The 14,149-nt window shown below is 42.8% G+C and overlaps 1 protein-coding gene across 13 annotated transcripts in view; it reads left to right on the top strand.

Moving 5' to 3' along the window:
- FAM204A (family with sequence similarity 204 member A) overlaps nt 1-4,143 on the top strand; it is a 28,145-nt gene extending 24,002 nt beyond the window's left edge. For all 13 annotated transcript variants that reach the window (XM_055561009.1, XM_055561002.1, XM_055561000.1 and 10 more), the window contains 2 exons: nt 3,519-3,625; nt 3,960-4,143. In XM_055561009.1, the coding sequence (XP_055416984.1) occupies nt 3,519-3,625; nt 3,960-4,011 (159 nt within the window). In that variant the 3' untranslated portion in view covers nt 4,012-4,143. The remainder of the gene's footprint in view (nt 1-3,518; nt 3,626-3,959) is intronic.
- Nucleotides 4,144-14,149: the final 10,006 nt, after the last annotated feature.

Below are 14,149 nucleotides of genomic sequence, written 5' to 3'. Positions count from 1 at the left end.
ATATTGGATGTTCTATATGGAAAATGCTGATACTTTGACGACACACAGAAGAAATTCTGTATATATTTTTATTCTTGAAAAAAATTTCTTCCCACATGGTGTTGCTCTAGTTATCTGATGACCCGAAGCCGTTTTTTAATATAAAAACCATTGACCAGGCTTTTGTGATGTTTACATTGGGCCCAAAGATGCTTTTTTTCTTTTTAGAGACGCAAAAGGGGGATTCTTGGGGACCTATTCTGTTTGTTTGTAATATTGAAACATAGCGTGGTATTCTTTTTCTTCTGGAGCTTGGCTTAGTCTTCTTGCCTGGGAAAACATGTTTCTTCTCAACTGTCTTTTCTGTAGAAGATCTTATGATCCTTTCAGATTTCCAAATATTTCCGTTTTTTTTCTTTTCTCCTTGGGAGTAAGTAAAACACATTCATCTTAAGCATGCAAAGGCCCCAGCATTGATAGGACTTTTCATTATCCTTACAAGCTAAAAGATCCTTTCAGTTAAATACATAGACCAGGCTTGTTTAATGTTTATCAGTTAAAGAACATTTCATTGAACCTAACCCCAGGCAAAATACAGTTAGAAAACACAGACTTTCCTACAAACAAGTCTGTTTGAAAGTATTGCCTATGTACCTAATCGCTTACGCTGTTCAGTCTACAAAACGATGGAGCCCTCCCATGTAAATACATGTTTCTTACGTTGTCATGAAGTATTTTTAAGTTTATTCTGTGTCTTACGTGGTGCGTGTGCATGTGCTCTCAGTCTTATCTGTTATGCTGATTGTGCTGGTTTGGCCTTCATGTTGCTAGAAATTCTCCCTTCTAAGAGTATGTGACTGTGCTGAAAGGACTTCCACGTGAATCAAATGACCACAGTCAGGGTCCAGACATACTGAGATGGCCTTTGGTTTTCTACTCCAAATCCAGAAAACCCATGTTGGGAAATTTCAGTAAGTTAAAAATATAAGTTGCACCCTAATTTACAACCGTTTCAGGAAATAATTTTGTCTCACGATTAATGGTACATAGCAGCTGTATAGTTCAGGTCATTTTTGTTTCATACTCAAAAGTATAGGCTCAATTTAAATAGAAGATAAACTAGCTGAGGTGGGGTGATCTCAGCAAAGCTATCGTATATGAGATTTGTATTTGCTGTCTAATACATAGGAATATAATTAGACAAATACGGAATTCCGTGTTTTACCTTTTGGAGGTGGGAGACAGAGAAGGAGACTATCCTGCACGAATGTGGGGAGACCCGGCGTACCTCTTAAACAGAAGGCGAGCTGTGTGTCCTGATAGTAGGCAGCTCCTTAGGTGCACTTCCTACTCCCCTCGCATCCCCCAGCACCCCTTCGCCAGGTGGAATTGTACTCTGACCAGAGGGCTGTGAGCAGAGACGCTGTGTGCGCTTCTGGACTAAAGCACCGAAGAGCCAGTATGAGCCCCTCCAGCCAGCTCTTCTCCGCCACTGAGACTTGAAAGCCGCATGTTGAGATGCTGGCAGCACCAGATGGAGAGCCTGGCCAGTCCACAGCTGATGTGAAGTGAAACAGAAATAAAAGTTCAGCCAGTGAGATTTGGAAATTTGTCGGATACTACGGTTTTGATTAGCCTAACCCAACAGGCACTAACTTGATTTTTTTTACATTTATGACAAACGGTTGGCTTTTAGTCAATAGGAAATCCATCTTCATGATGAATGATGCCACAGCATTCTTCTGAGCTTTGTTTTCTCCTTCGAAGAGGAAGCTACAGCCCTTTGATTCTTAGCCTTTTCTTAGTTGACTTAAATGAACTGTTCCGTGGTGAAGAACTGAAAGTGAAAAGAGAGCCAAGAGAACAGGGCAGGGATTGAAGCCATCAGATGTAACTGACAGCCCCTTCTCCCTAGCTCCCTCCACCCCAGCCCTCTTGTTCAAAGCCATGTCTGCAGCACCCGCAACAGTGCCTGGCAAAATAATGCATTGGTGCCCTCATGATATTGGTTGCATGAATGTCCTTGTGAGAAAAGATGGTGACGACGGAAGTGGTGCTGGTGTTGGCTTGGGTATCAGGAAGACTCTGACGTGGTCTGTTGTCCCAGGTGGGCTCCCAGCCACAAGCCCTCCTTCCTTCAGTGGCTTTCCTTTGGGTTTCGACCACCTCAGCACACTGGCTTGACTGGCACATTGCTTCCGTCTGCTTACCTTCTTTATGTGTATTCTTTCCTGGACTGAAAAATTGGATCTGTTTTTGTTCTCGTTTGTAAACCCCGGACAGTGCTTGATGACCGCTTATTTCTTTCATCCTAAAAAGAAGCTGTCCTCCAAGGTGAGCTGAAAGGAGTGGCAGGCAAGCCAAACCTCACTTTCCTAGGTCAGCTTCTCTCCTTACACGTGAGCCCCTAACTGCCTGCCGTGCCTCACTGTCGGCAAGCAGGTCCCCAAACCTTGGGCTCTGATGCTTTGGCCGGAGAGTGGCTTCTGAGTCCTTTCCTCTCGTCCACAAGTCTGCCGGCTGCTGAAACGCAGTAGGCTGCTGTCAGAGAAAAGGAAAGCAACACCAGGAAGAGATTTTTGTAGCCTTTGTTGTTTTAACAGATACTTTTGAGCCTTCCATGTAGGTGGGCATTTTAAAAATTAGAGCCCACTAAAAACAGAAGAGCCCCATGCCTGTCTTGGAGACACTCACTGAGGAACAGCTCTGTGGCCAGAGGGCCATGGAGAGTCCACTGTCAGAACTGTAGGCTGTGGCGTAGAAGCTGAAGGGCTGGAGAAATACAAAAACGAAGATGGTGTTGGGTTGAGTTAGAGGAGTCTTGCGGGGCGGGGCCGAGAGGACGCTTTGTTCTGCTGGGACCTTTAGGACTGGGGCAGATGAGTGGAAGGAGTGTGAAGGGGGCTGCTGGCAGGGAACGCTGTGGTCCTGGGGCCCCGCCTTTTTACCTCCTGGCACCCCTTATATTCTTTTTTCTGTCAGTGAGTGAAAAGCGATTGCCCATCACACAAACTGTGTTTATCAAGTAGTAATTAGCTTTCCCGTGTTTTATTAATCACATCTATGACTGCCAATCCGAGCTTCTGATCAGTGTGAGATAACGGGTGCGCCCATACCGAGTTGCTATAATTCTAGCCCAAAGCAAAGACACTGGATGTCTCTGTCAGCCTGCGCTGCCTTATCAGGGTAAATTCCTGTCTGTCCTACTGAAATGCTGAAAGCGCTTCAAGATCTTCATCCACAGGCCTGGTGGGCCCTCGAGGGGCCTTGGTGTGGGAAGGCGCTCCATCCGGGAGACTGGCATAGCTAGGGTGAAGGGCTGGCTGAGGGAGCAGAGGAGAAAAGGGACTGCGTCTTTGCATTTGTGCTGGTACTTTGGCGGTTTCAGAGGCCCAAGCATTAAGAATTTCCATTCTTAGCACGTGTAAAGTAAGGTTGACCTGGCTTTCTTACCCACAAATTCTCGAGTATCTGTATCATTGTAATTCTTGTATCAGCTAGAATATTTATTTTCACTTTTTCTTGTTTGTAATTCTTAGCTTGGTGTAAAAATTGCCAAAGCTATTGCCTGCCACAACTTCGTGAAAGCCAAAAAGGAGGCTGAAAATTCACAGGTTGCACGAAAAAAGAAGAAACTTGCCTGGGGGTGAGTTTTAAGAATTTTTTTTAAATTAGTGATTCTGCCAACTTCATAGCAATTACAGAAATCCTGTGATGCATTTTGTGAATCCAGTTTGTGCATAATTGTTATTCATTTTATTCTTTGGATCTTTGCTGCATGTTTATCAGATTATAAATATAGGGGCATGTCTTCATCCTATTTGATATTTATTTTGTAATTGATGGAAATTACATCAATTTCCATCGCGAAATTTACCGCGAAAACTTTTTTAAGTTTATTTTACTTTGGCACTTAGTAAACATGTTACTTCAGTAAAGTATTTAGCAATGAATCGAGATTTTCATGTTCTTCATTTTAGATTTGAAGCAAAGAAGAGGTGGGAAACCAAAAGCAACATGGGATATATGTGACTTGGCAGAGTTCTTCAAGACCTTTGAGGCTTCACTCGAGTCTTCAGTTGCTCAATTTACTAAAAAAGATTTTGTCAGAAAATTGATGGAAATAGAAAAAATAAGCATAAAATTTGGGAGTTGATTATCGAATCGTTTTTCAGTCTTTTTCTAAAGAGTCTATCCCACTGAAATGAGTGAAATGGACCATCCCATTAGGATTTATTTATTTATTTATATAGACCTCCAGTATAAAATCAGTTTTACTTTTCCTCCATCTGCTGGAGCATAGCCAGTGAGCTCCTGGTACTTTCTTATCTGCACTCGGTGTAAGTGCACTCACTCTGGAGCTGTTTTTAAGATGGGCATTTGTTTATAATGGATTAGTCATAAGTGGAAGAAAGATCCTGTGTTTACAGATGCCTTTATCTTAATGTTACAAAAGTAATTATCGGTTCTTTATTATAGGCAGTAGAGTTGATATTTCATAGTAACATAATAAAGGTAATTGATTAATCTTTGTGTACCTTCAGGTTAAATAACACCATTTTAAAAAAGGACAGAATCTTAACAGTATTTGGAGAATGATTTAAATTCAGGTTCTCTGCCTAGAAATGTCTTCCTAAATATCTCTCTCAGCCATGTCACTCTTTAAATTATGAGATGGTTCTTGGAGAAATTGATATAATGGTTCTAGACAGTGATAACTCCAGACATTGAAACCTTGAACCTTCTAAGAACAAACATGATTGGACTGTTTTCACTCCTCTCCCCCATTGCTCCGGGAACCACTGAGTGCTTGCATACGGATAAAGAAGACTGGCGCCCTGCTAAGTGGCTTTCACTACAGGTGTGTTTCAGAGTACCAACTAGAAAGGGCTTTGAGAAATTGTCTCAAGCTGGTGGACAAGCCCACAGCTGGATGCTGTGATTTTTTTTTTTTTTTTGGCAGGCCTGGGTTATTTTGGCAGCTCCCTCTTGGTGCCCAGTCTAGGTAAAGAACTGCTTATTGTGGTTTCCATCTTGTTCCTTCCTGCTACTTCATCAGAAGTTTTCTAACCATCTGATAAACTTTCTCTCTGTTGGTAGTATAAATTCAGGAACATAGAAGATGAATCATGGTGATGGTATTATTTTGTTAATTTTAGACTTACAAATAGTAACCAAATTTTAGTAATTTATGGTGACATATTTAATGTTTTTTTCCTGTTCTGGAATAAGTGAGCACCTTGTTGCTTTTGAAATAACAAAAATCATATCTTGCTTCCGTTTAGATGATGAAAACTAATATAGTAGAGAAAGTGAGATTTTAGGAAATTGTGTCCCTACTTATGGACTTCATTGTGAAAAGATATTCAGACCAAGTATTGGAAAATCTTATATTTTAAGACAATATTCCCTGTTGAGTTTTATAGATACAATCATACAGCCTTCACCTGTAACATCTTACTTTAGGCTCTTAGTAGGTGAATGCAAACGTAGAATATAGGAGATTTTCCTCTAAAAAAAAGACTCAGCATGGGGGAAATATCTATTGGTTTTGTCTGAAACATGAAAAACGTTCTCTTTGAGCAAGCAGGTAGTGTAACATTCTCACATTCGGGGCTCCAAGACAGTCGTCCCCCCTGCATTGTCTGCTCGCCTTTTCCCACTGACCTACTTCCTTAGCACGTTTCCTGACCCCTATGGGCACAGTTCCCCTCTCTTCTCATAGTGAGGCCTGGCCAGAGTAGTCACCTTTAGGGTCTGGTTTGGGAGCCCCTGACCCAAAGTCCAGCTGTCTAAACCCTTCTTCCACCTGCCTTGGGGCCAGCAGTCACTCATTCCTTCCACTCAGGAGTCCCACTTGGATGAGGACATTTTCCCTGAGTGGATGGCATTATGGTGGAATCAGGTCTCAGGGGATTCATTGGATAAGAGGAGCCATGTTGCAGAAGTCCCTTTCCCTTCGAGTCCTGGCTTGTGAAAGAGTCCAAGATCTCTTCAAGTCCTGGCTTGTGAAAGAGTCCAAGATCATCCAGCAGAAGAAGGAGTGGGAGGGGAAGAGGATTTGAGGAAGAGGAAGGCACTGGTTTTCTTGGGTTAGCCCTGCTGGCATATCATTTGGGACCACTCTATTTTTAATCTGCTTTAATTTGAATTTTCCTCATTAAAGCATTAAAATGGGGACATTATTCTTAGAAAACCCAGATTGCCCCAAAAGTATAGTCATTTGTCCTCTCTGTTTGGTGACAGTGAAATAAGGATTCTCTTTGGATCAGTAATAATTTCAGTTCCTGAAGCTTTAACATGTGCATTTACTACCATCAGAATGCCTGAATTAGATTAGTAATGTAAATGTCAGTTATTGTTAACTGAGATTAATATGTTTCAGGCCATGGGTATGCCATTAATGTAACTATGATTTACTGTTTGAGTACTTCAGGCTAAAACACCTTACTAAAGAACAATAATTTTGGGCTTTGCAGCCCTGGTTCTGAGAAGTAAAGTTGATAGTGCATTCCTCCTTGGAAGCCCTCAGGATGTTTCTGATTTTCCGCAGAACATTCTCATTTCTTTCACCAAAAGGAGAGTTTGAATATATAATCTCAGGTTTGCTATAATTAGTTCTGATGACAGACCTAAATACCTTGGCCCAAACTGTAAATCAGTAGTTAAACAGGTTTCTGCAACTGATCATAAATCTCAAACTCCATATTTTAAATGCGCTAATTTTTTTTAGAGAGACAGCTAAGGAAGGAGCAGGCCAAGGACAGGAATAAAATGTTACCTGAACTTTGGCTAACAGCTTAAAATTTCATCTTTAAAATGTACTGAGTTCCCTGATGCCTTTTGTCTAAAATGTTAACTTGTAAATATTGTAATAACTTAGCGTATTCTTCACTCTGATAAGACAAGTTTGAACGTAATTCTTTTTTATGTTATTTTATTTATTTATTTATTTGGCAAGCAGGAGCTGCCCCGGCTGCTGTACTCGGGCTTCTCGTTGCGGTGGCTTCTCTTGTTGCAGAGCAGGGGCTCTGGAGCACAGGCTCGGTAGTTTTGACTCATGGGCTTAGGTGCTCCGAGGCACGTGGGGTCTTCCTAGCCCAGGATCGGACCTGCGTCTGTTGCATTGGCAGACGGATTCTTTACAACTGAGCCACCAGGGGAACCCCTGAACTTAAGATGAATATTAATTTTCAGATGTTCAAATTTTCATTTGTTGGGTAAATATGTCACATTTTTAGAAAGGTATGTCCTGCTAAACTATAAAAAACTATCGGGTTGATCCTTAAAAAAATTGCTGACAGTTGGCATCTTACTTCAGAGGTCAGCTTTGAGGAAACAAGGTAATAACCTTAATATCTGGCCCCATTTTGGAAAATTAGTGAAACCTGGTTAACTTCAGAACCAGCTGAAATAATTCAAGTTTTTCCATGTTGGCAGAAGTTGCTTTATTTTTAGTATCTGGCAGAGCAGCAAATGCTCTGCATGTCAATTTAATGTTTTTTGAAGCCAACTGTTTATTCATTGGCTTAAAATTTACACTCTACTGAAATCTTTGCCTTGACTTCCATGAAACAAATAGTAATATTTGGACAAAATATGTGCACGAAAATCTTTTTCCAAGACTAAGTGTAGATTAGTATTTGTGGCATCAATGCCTTCTATCATGGTAATAGATCAAAAAAAAAAAAAAAAACTTTGAAAAGGCTAAGTCAAAACCAGGACAGTGCAGTTCAAGGAATTAATTTTTATTATGAAATAATCAGAGCATCTTTCTAGATTTTCAGGTTTTTAAACTGCTAAGAAATGGAATCTCTATAGAATAAATTTCAGTGAACTGTCAAAAGATTATTTTATTGATCTACGTATTTATTCTTGACCTTGATAACATTCTGAGACCGTGAGACCTGTTTTTCCATTTTTGAGGGTGGGGTGCTCTGTAGATTTTGATAAAACGAGTAGAGCTGCATTCTTTAGTCTTTATTATTTTATCCTCCCTCCATATTACTCACTGTAAAAGACACATTCGTGCATCACGCACTCGTTCAATGCTGTGGCTGTAATCAGCACAAAGACTGACTGGACAAAGGATTCCCAACTCCAGTTAAGAACATGGAAGCACGTAGCAGATCAAGATGCTGTGGAGAAACTCAGGAGTCAAACCATCTGTGCCCTTGGGTCTCAGTGAAGTATATTGTTTCTTCATCTCCTCTGATCTGTGAGCGTTCTAGGGATGTGTGTTCATTTTGCTAGAATTTCTTCAGACACAGCAGTACTATCAGAGAGCTTCTGGCCACTCTAGCTTTTGTGACCTTGATCCCTGGAACACAACCACAGGCCTTTGATGGGACTATCCATTAAATGCCATGCAGTATGCTGGGTGTTTAGATGTGCTTTTCAAATCAAGAATTAGCTGAGAGATAATCATCTTTTTATTAGCATTAGTAATTCCTTTTTACATTCAAGTAAGAAAGCGTAAGAGTTTTCTGAGTAGGATGGAATTTAGAAAAAAATTAAGTACATACCTTTTTATGTCCAGACCAGGTTTCTTAAGGAAACAGAATAAAAGGGACTGAAAGGAAGGGAAGGTAGAGTGTCCAAGAAAAGCCTTGGCTCCTGGCTGCTGCTGCCCCAGGGTCCTTCCTGTGTCCTCTCTGGCATCATTCTAGAAGGCCCAGCCCACACCCCCGCCCGGGGCCCATGGGCCGCCTCTTGCTGAATTGCTGCTGGGGGCCTGCTCTGTGACAGGTATGGAATGAGGTAATCTTTTCCCACCTCTAATTTCTGAAAGGTGTGTCTGTCCAGTTATTACTTGTTCATTGAACTGAAAGGTTCAGAAAGCAACAGCTCTGGTACAAGCTGTAATTATTGATGTCTGTTTCATATTCATCTGTAAGTTCTGGCATTTGATCAAGAAGCTAATATATCACTTCATTTTCAGGCTGAATATGCCTCAGCTATAAACGTTATATTTTTTGATGGATAGTATACAATTACAACTGCCCAGAATAAAAAGTGTTTTCATTTGTAATGTGAGTGATACTAGAAGTAATTATGGATGTCACAAGGAGTAGTGAAACAATGAAGCCTTGCGTTGCTTCAAGTTCCTCCCCACTTAATATCTGAGAGACATTCACTGAACCTACCCTGTTAGACACTAGGCTAACTCATGCCGATGCAAAAGCGAACACGCACAGTCTGCTAGGGAATGTTTAGGAAGCGTGTTTTGGACAACTTGATTTTCAGGTAGGCTGTTAATACAAAGGGACTTCCCAGGTGGTTCAAGTGGTAAAGAGTCTGCCTGCCACTGCAGGACACATAGGCAGGAAACGTGGGTTCAATCCCTGGGTGGGGAAGATCCCCTGGAGGTGGAAATGGCTACCCACTCCAGTATTCTTGCCTGGAAAACCCAAGAAATAACCTGGAAGAAAAGTGAAAGTGAAAGTCACTCGGTTGTGTCTGGCTCTTTGCGACCCCATGGACTATACAGTCCATGGAATTCTCCAGGCCAGAATATTGGAGTGGGTAGCCTTTCCCTTCTCCAGGGGATCTTCCCAATCCAGGGATTGAACCCAGGTCTGCATTGCAGGCAGATTCTTTACCAGCTGAGCCACAAGGGAAGCCCAAGAAATAACCTACATATAATAAATAACCTAGATGTAAAATTTTTCATTACATGGGCACACGTTCTTTTCTCTGCAGGATGTGAAGTCTCGCTGGTTAGCTTGGCTACAGTCATTCACTAGCTTAGCACTCATCTCACAGGGACTGACACCCTGACTTTCACCATATTTTGTAGCCTCACACAGAGGTGAGGCCCACTGAGGTGAAACGGGAATGAATGCAGCTGTTTTGTACAACGCTCCGTAATTTAAAGCTTAGGTTTTCTTAGGCTGTATCAACACGTCCTTCATTCTACAATGACTATGTCACAGTGCCTGCCCAGGGTAGGGAAATGTTAACTACTGCAGTAAATATGCCCCTGAACTACAATGACTCGAACAGTAGAAGTCTCTTTGCTGCTCACGGGACAGGGGACATCCCTATCAGTGGGGGGCTCTCCTCACAGTCATACAGAGATCCAGGTTAAACAGTAGCTCTCTGACTTTCTTTTCTTAATAAATCTGGGGGTCACCATCCCAGCCAACAGGAAGGGAAGAAGCCACAGAGGAACACTCGAGGAGGTTATAGAAGGGAATGGGTTACTTCTGCTCACACTGTACCAGCTAGAACCTCATTACTTCACGTAACTGCATCAGAGGCTGGAAAATGTAGACTGTTTCCCTGGAAGGAGGGGAAATACATTTAGTAAACAGCTAGCCGTGTCTGCCACATCCATGACCATCACATATGACCTTGATGTGTGGTATGACCTCGATGTGTGGTATCCAGGTGATGCTAAGACATGTTGAACACCACAAACTACTACTTGTGACTTGATGTAAGCATTGTACTTGGATATTTTGACAGAGCTGATCAGAAAGCCTCTCATGTTTGTCAAGTAATGTGCATGGTAGATAGAGGTCTCAAGCATCTCCTACGATGTATGGGAAATCCTGAAGTAGAGTCACATTTCAGCAAGGCTCAAATGAGAATGTAGTTGCCATCTGGAAAGTTGGCCAAGGTCATAGGAAAGGCGATGCTTCAGTCAAGTCAGATCAGTTGCTCAGTCGTGTCCGACCCTTTGCGACCCCATGGACTGCAGCACGCCAGGCTTCCCTTCCATCACCAACTCTCAGAGCTTGCTCAAACTCATGTCCATTGAGTCGGTGACGCCATCCTACCATCTCATCCTCTATCATCGCCTTCTCCTGCATTCAATCTTTTCCAGCATCAGGGTCTTTTCGTATGAGTCAGTTCTTCGCATCAGGTGGCCAAAGTTTTGGAGTTTTCAGCTTCAGTGTCAGTCCTTCCAATGAAGATTCAGGACTGATTTCCTTTAGGCTGAACTGGTAGGATCTCCTTGCAGTCCAAGGGACCCTCAACAGTCTTCTCATGGGAGGGTGTTTGGACTTAGGTCTCTAGGGAGTGAGGATGCATCAGCATATATTAAACAAGAGATGTACATGTTGGCATATGAGAGATGGTGGTTTAGGAGTCAGGCCTGAAGCTAGGACAGCTAGGGTATTTCAGTACCCTGGGGAGGAACTGATGAGACCCTAAACCAAGGCTGTGGGAACTGTGGGGAAAGCGTGAATGCTGGAAGTTTTTGCAGGGAAGACTTGACAACATTTGTTGACTGCACAGGGGCGTGGTAGGGTTGGGTGCCCATGGATGGTGATGTGGGTTGAATGAAGCAGGTGGCAGAGAGCAGGTAATATAGGTAGAGTTTAGTAATTTAGTTGTGTGAAATCAGACATTTAATAATAACCCTGATGCTGGGGAAGATTGAAGGCAGGAGGAGAAGCGGGTAACAGAGGATGAGATGGTTGGATGGCATCACTGACTTAATGGACATGAGTTTGAGCAAACTCCAGGAGATGGTGAAGGGCAGGGAAGCCTGGCACGCTGCAGTCCATGGGGTCGCAAAGAGTTGGGCGTGACTTAGAAACTACATATTCAGGATTGTAGATGATACTTAGACACACTGTGTCCAGCCAAACACCATGGAATTTCCTTCTGGAAGGTCAGAAGAGAAGGCTGTTGAAGAAAACAGGTAGAGGCTTATTTAAAAGATGGGATGTCAACAGCAACACAACACCGCTGAGCCACTGAGCAAGGTAACAGTGGCATCAGAAAGCCTGGTGATCTGGGTCAAATCCAAGATTTAAATCTGGATCCCAATAGGTGGTGCCTCAGATCAGGTTTCCTAGAAGTAATGTCCCAGATGTCTTCTGAAAGCAATTTATAAATGTGTGCATTTCTGGAAACACCTGTAAGGGAGAGAGTGAAGCCCATGAGGAAGTGAAAGAGCTGGTCAGGCCATGGCTCTTGTGAACCACTCACCTCAAAGGAACTGGCTCCTCACACCCTCAGCCCAGTCAGCCGGGGGCTGTGGGTCTTTCCTGGTGCACCACTGCCCTGGGCAAGGGGGCCTCCCTTGGTGGAGGGCACTTCTGTCAAAGAGGGGCAGCCTGGCACTGCTATTGGGCTGTAGCAGCAGCTGGGGGATGGATAAACCCCGCCAGCCCCATACACACACACACAGCAAAGTGAGGTGGATGTGTGTGTGGACACAGGTCAGACGGTCCTGACCATGGCGGCAGGCTCAGCTCTACCCAGGGGAGGTTATTTGAACCAACAGCATGGGCTGGTGGCTTGAAGACAGAAGGGTTTAAAGAATCTGCCTCTTATCTGATAGGGCTTCCCTGATAGCTCAGTTGGTAAAGAATCCACCTGCAATGCAGGAGACCCAGGTTCAATTCCTGGGTCAGAAAGATCTGCTGGAGAAGGGATAGGCCACCCACTCCAGTATTCTGGCCTAGAAAATTCCATGGACTGTATGGTCTATGGGGTCACAGAGTTGAACATGACTGAGTGACTTTCCCTTTCACTTGTCTGATATCTTGATTACATGAGAAACAGAGATGCCTGGTAGTGGTGGGTAGAAGCCTGCTGGATTCGAAATCAGAAGTGATTATTGACTCCAGTAATAAATGAAACCCCTTAATAACTGTCCCTGAGATGTATGAAAATTAAGCTGCTTAAAGGTTTTAAAAACTCATGACCAGGGACTTCCCTGGCAGTCTAGTGGTTAATACTCTGTGCTGCCAGTGCAGGGGGTACTGTTCAGGGAACTAAGATCCCACATGCCTTGTGGCACAGCAAAAGATTAAAAAAAAATCTCATTAGCACTTGGAAGCACACCCATGAGCAACTGTGAGTACAGCAGGTGCTGTCCAAGGGTTTGGACACTGGATAAAGGATAGAAATTGAAACCATCTACTACTAGAAGACATTTGCTTAAATAGGTATATATCTTATAGTTGCAGATCATTTCAATTTCTATCCTTTTTCCAGCTTCCCGGGTGGCGCTTGTTGTAAAGAACCTGCCTGCCAATGCAGAAGACATAAGAGACACATGTTTGATCTCTGGGTCAGGAAGATTCCCTGGAGGAGGGCATGGGAACCCCCTCTAGTATTCTTGTCTGGAGAATCCCCATGGACAGAGGAGTCTGGCAGGCTACAGTCCATAGGGTCAAAGAGTCGGACACAACTGAAGTGACTTAAAATAGATAGATAAATGTATGTACATATTTTGATATGTACATATAGTTACAGACAGGAGGAGCTCCCAAAGTAAGTTCGCTGGAACCTTGGGCCATTAAGAAAAACAGGTTTCTGTGGTCAAATGCATTTGGGAACCATTGCATGTTATTGCCACTGTGACCTTGAGAGCTGTGACTTTATCAGCACTTCAAGGCCTCTGAGAAGTCAGTAAGCCTCTGCTGGTGTTTATCACAATGCTTCTCAAATTTGTTGAACACTGTGATCTTTTTTTTTTCCCACCCACCACTTATTAACAATCCACATGTTTACTTACAACACTCTGGGAAAGGCAAAACCTAACTGCACAACATCTAGAATAGTAACATTTTAGAGTATATAACACTTCTCTTGCTCTGGGGAAACCTGTCTGGGAAGGGCCTCTGTGCTTTCTCCCTTTAGATTTTTGCTGAACCACACCCCCGCCCCAATCCCACCCATTCCCATCCTCTACTCCCGAGTTTTCCTTGATATTTCTTTCCAGGGCATGGAGATCATATCCTCTGTACCCTTATAGTGTATAGATTTTTGAGTCCAACCCAAACCTACTGAGCATGTGGCTTGGAACAGTTTTGTTTGATTTTAAAGGTTTCTGTGGTTTCTAATGCAGCTAAACTGGTACAGAATTACAGGCCAATATTTTATGTGGATGGAAGGATGGTGGATGGATGGATGGTTGGATGAGTGATTGTATACATACCTGGTCCTTCCAGTCAAACCATTTGAATTCTTGATGTCCTTATTAAATAATCATGGCTGATTGAGAATATAAGCCTTGGGACTATTGTTACTGTTCTACTGAAAAAAACTTTTGAACATGTTGAGAATCATTACAGTTTGTCCCCTACATACAAATGAATTTCATTCCTAGAGCTGAAGGATCATCAGCAGTAGGAGATGAGGGCAAGCTGCAATTTTACTCACGCCTGATGTTGATGAAATGCGTGTTTGCATCTTATAAAGT

This window comes from Bubalus kerabau, chromosome 22 (assembly GCF_029407905.1).
Source record: "Bubalus kerabau isolate K-KA32 ecotype Philippines breed swamp buffalo chromosome 22, PCC_UOA_SB_1v2, whole genome shotgun sequence".
NCBI classification, from domain to species: domain Eukaryota; kingdom Metazoa; phylum Chordata; class Mammalia; order Artiodactyla; family Bovidae; genus Bubalus; species Bubalus kerabau.
Note: the sequence above shows the minus strand (reverse complement) of the source record. Positions and strands in the feature narration are given on the sequence as shown.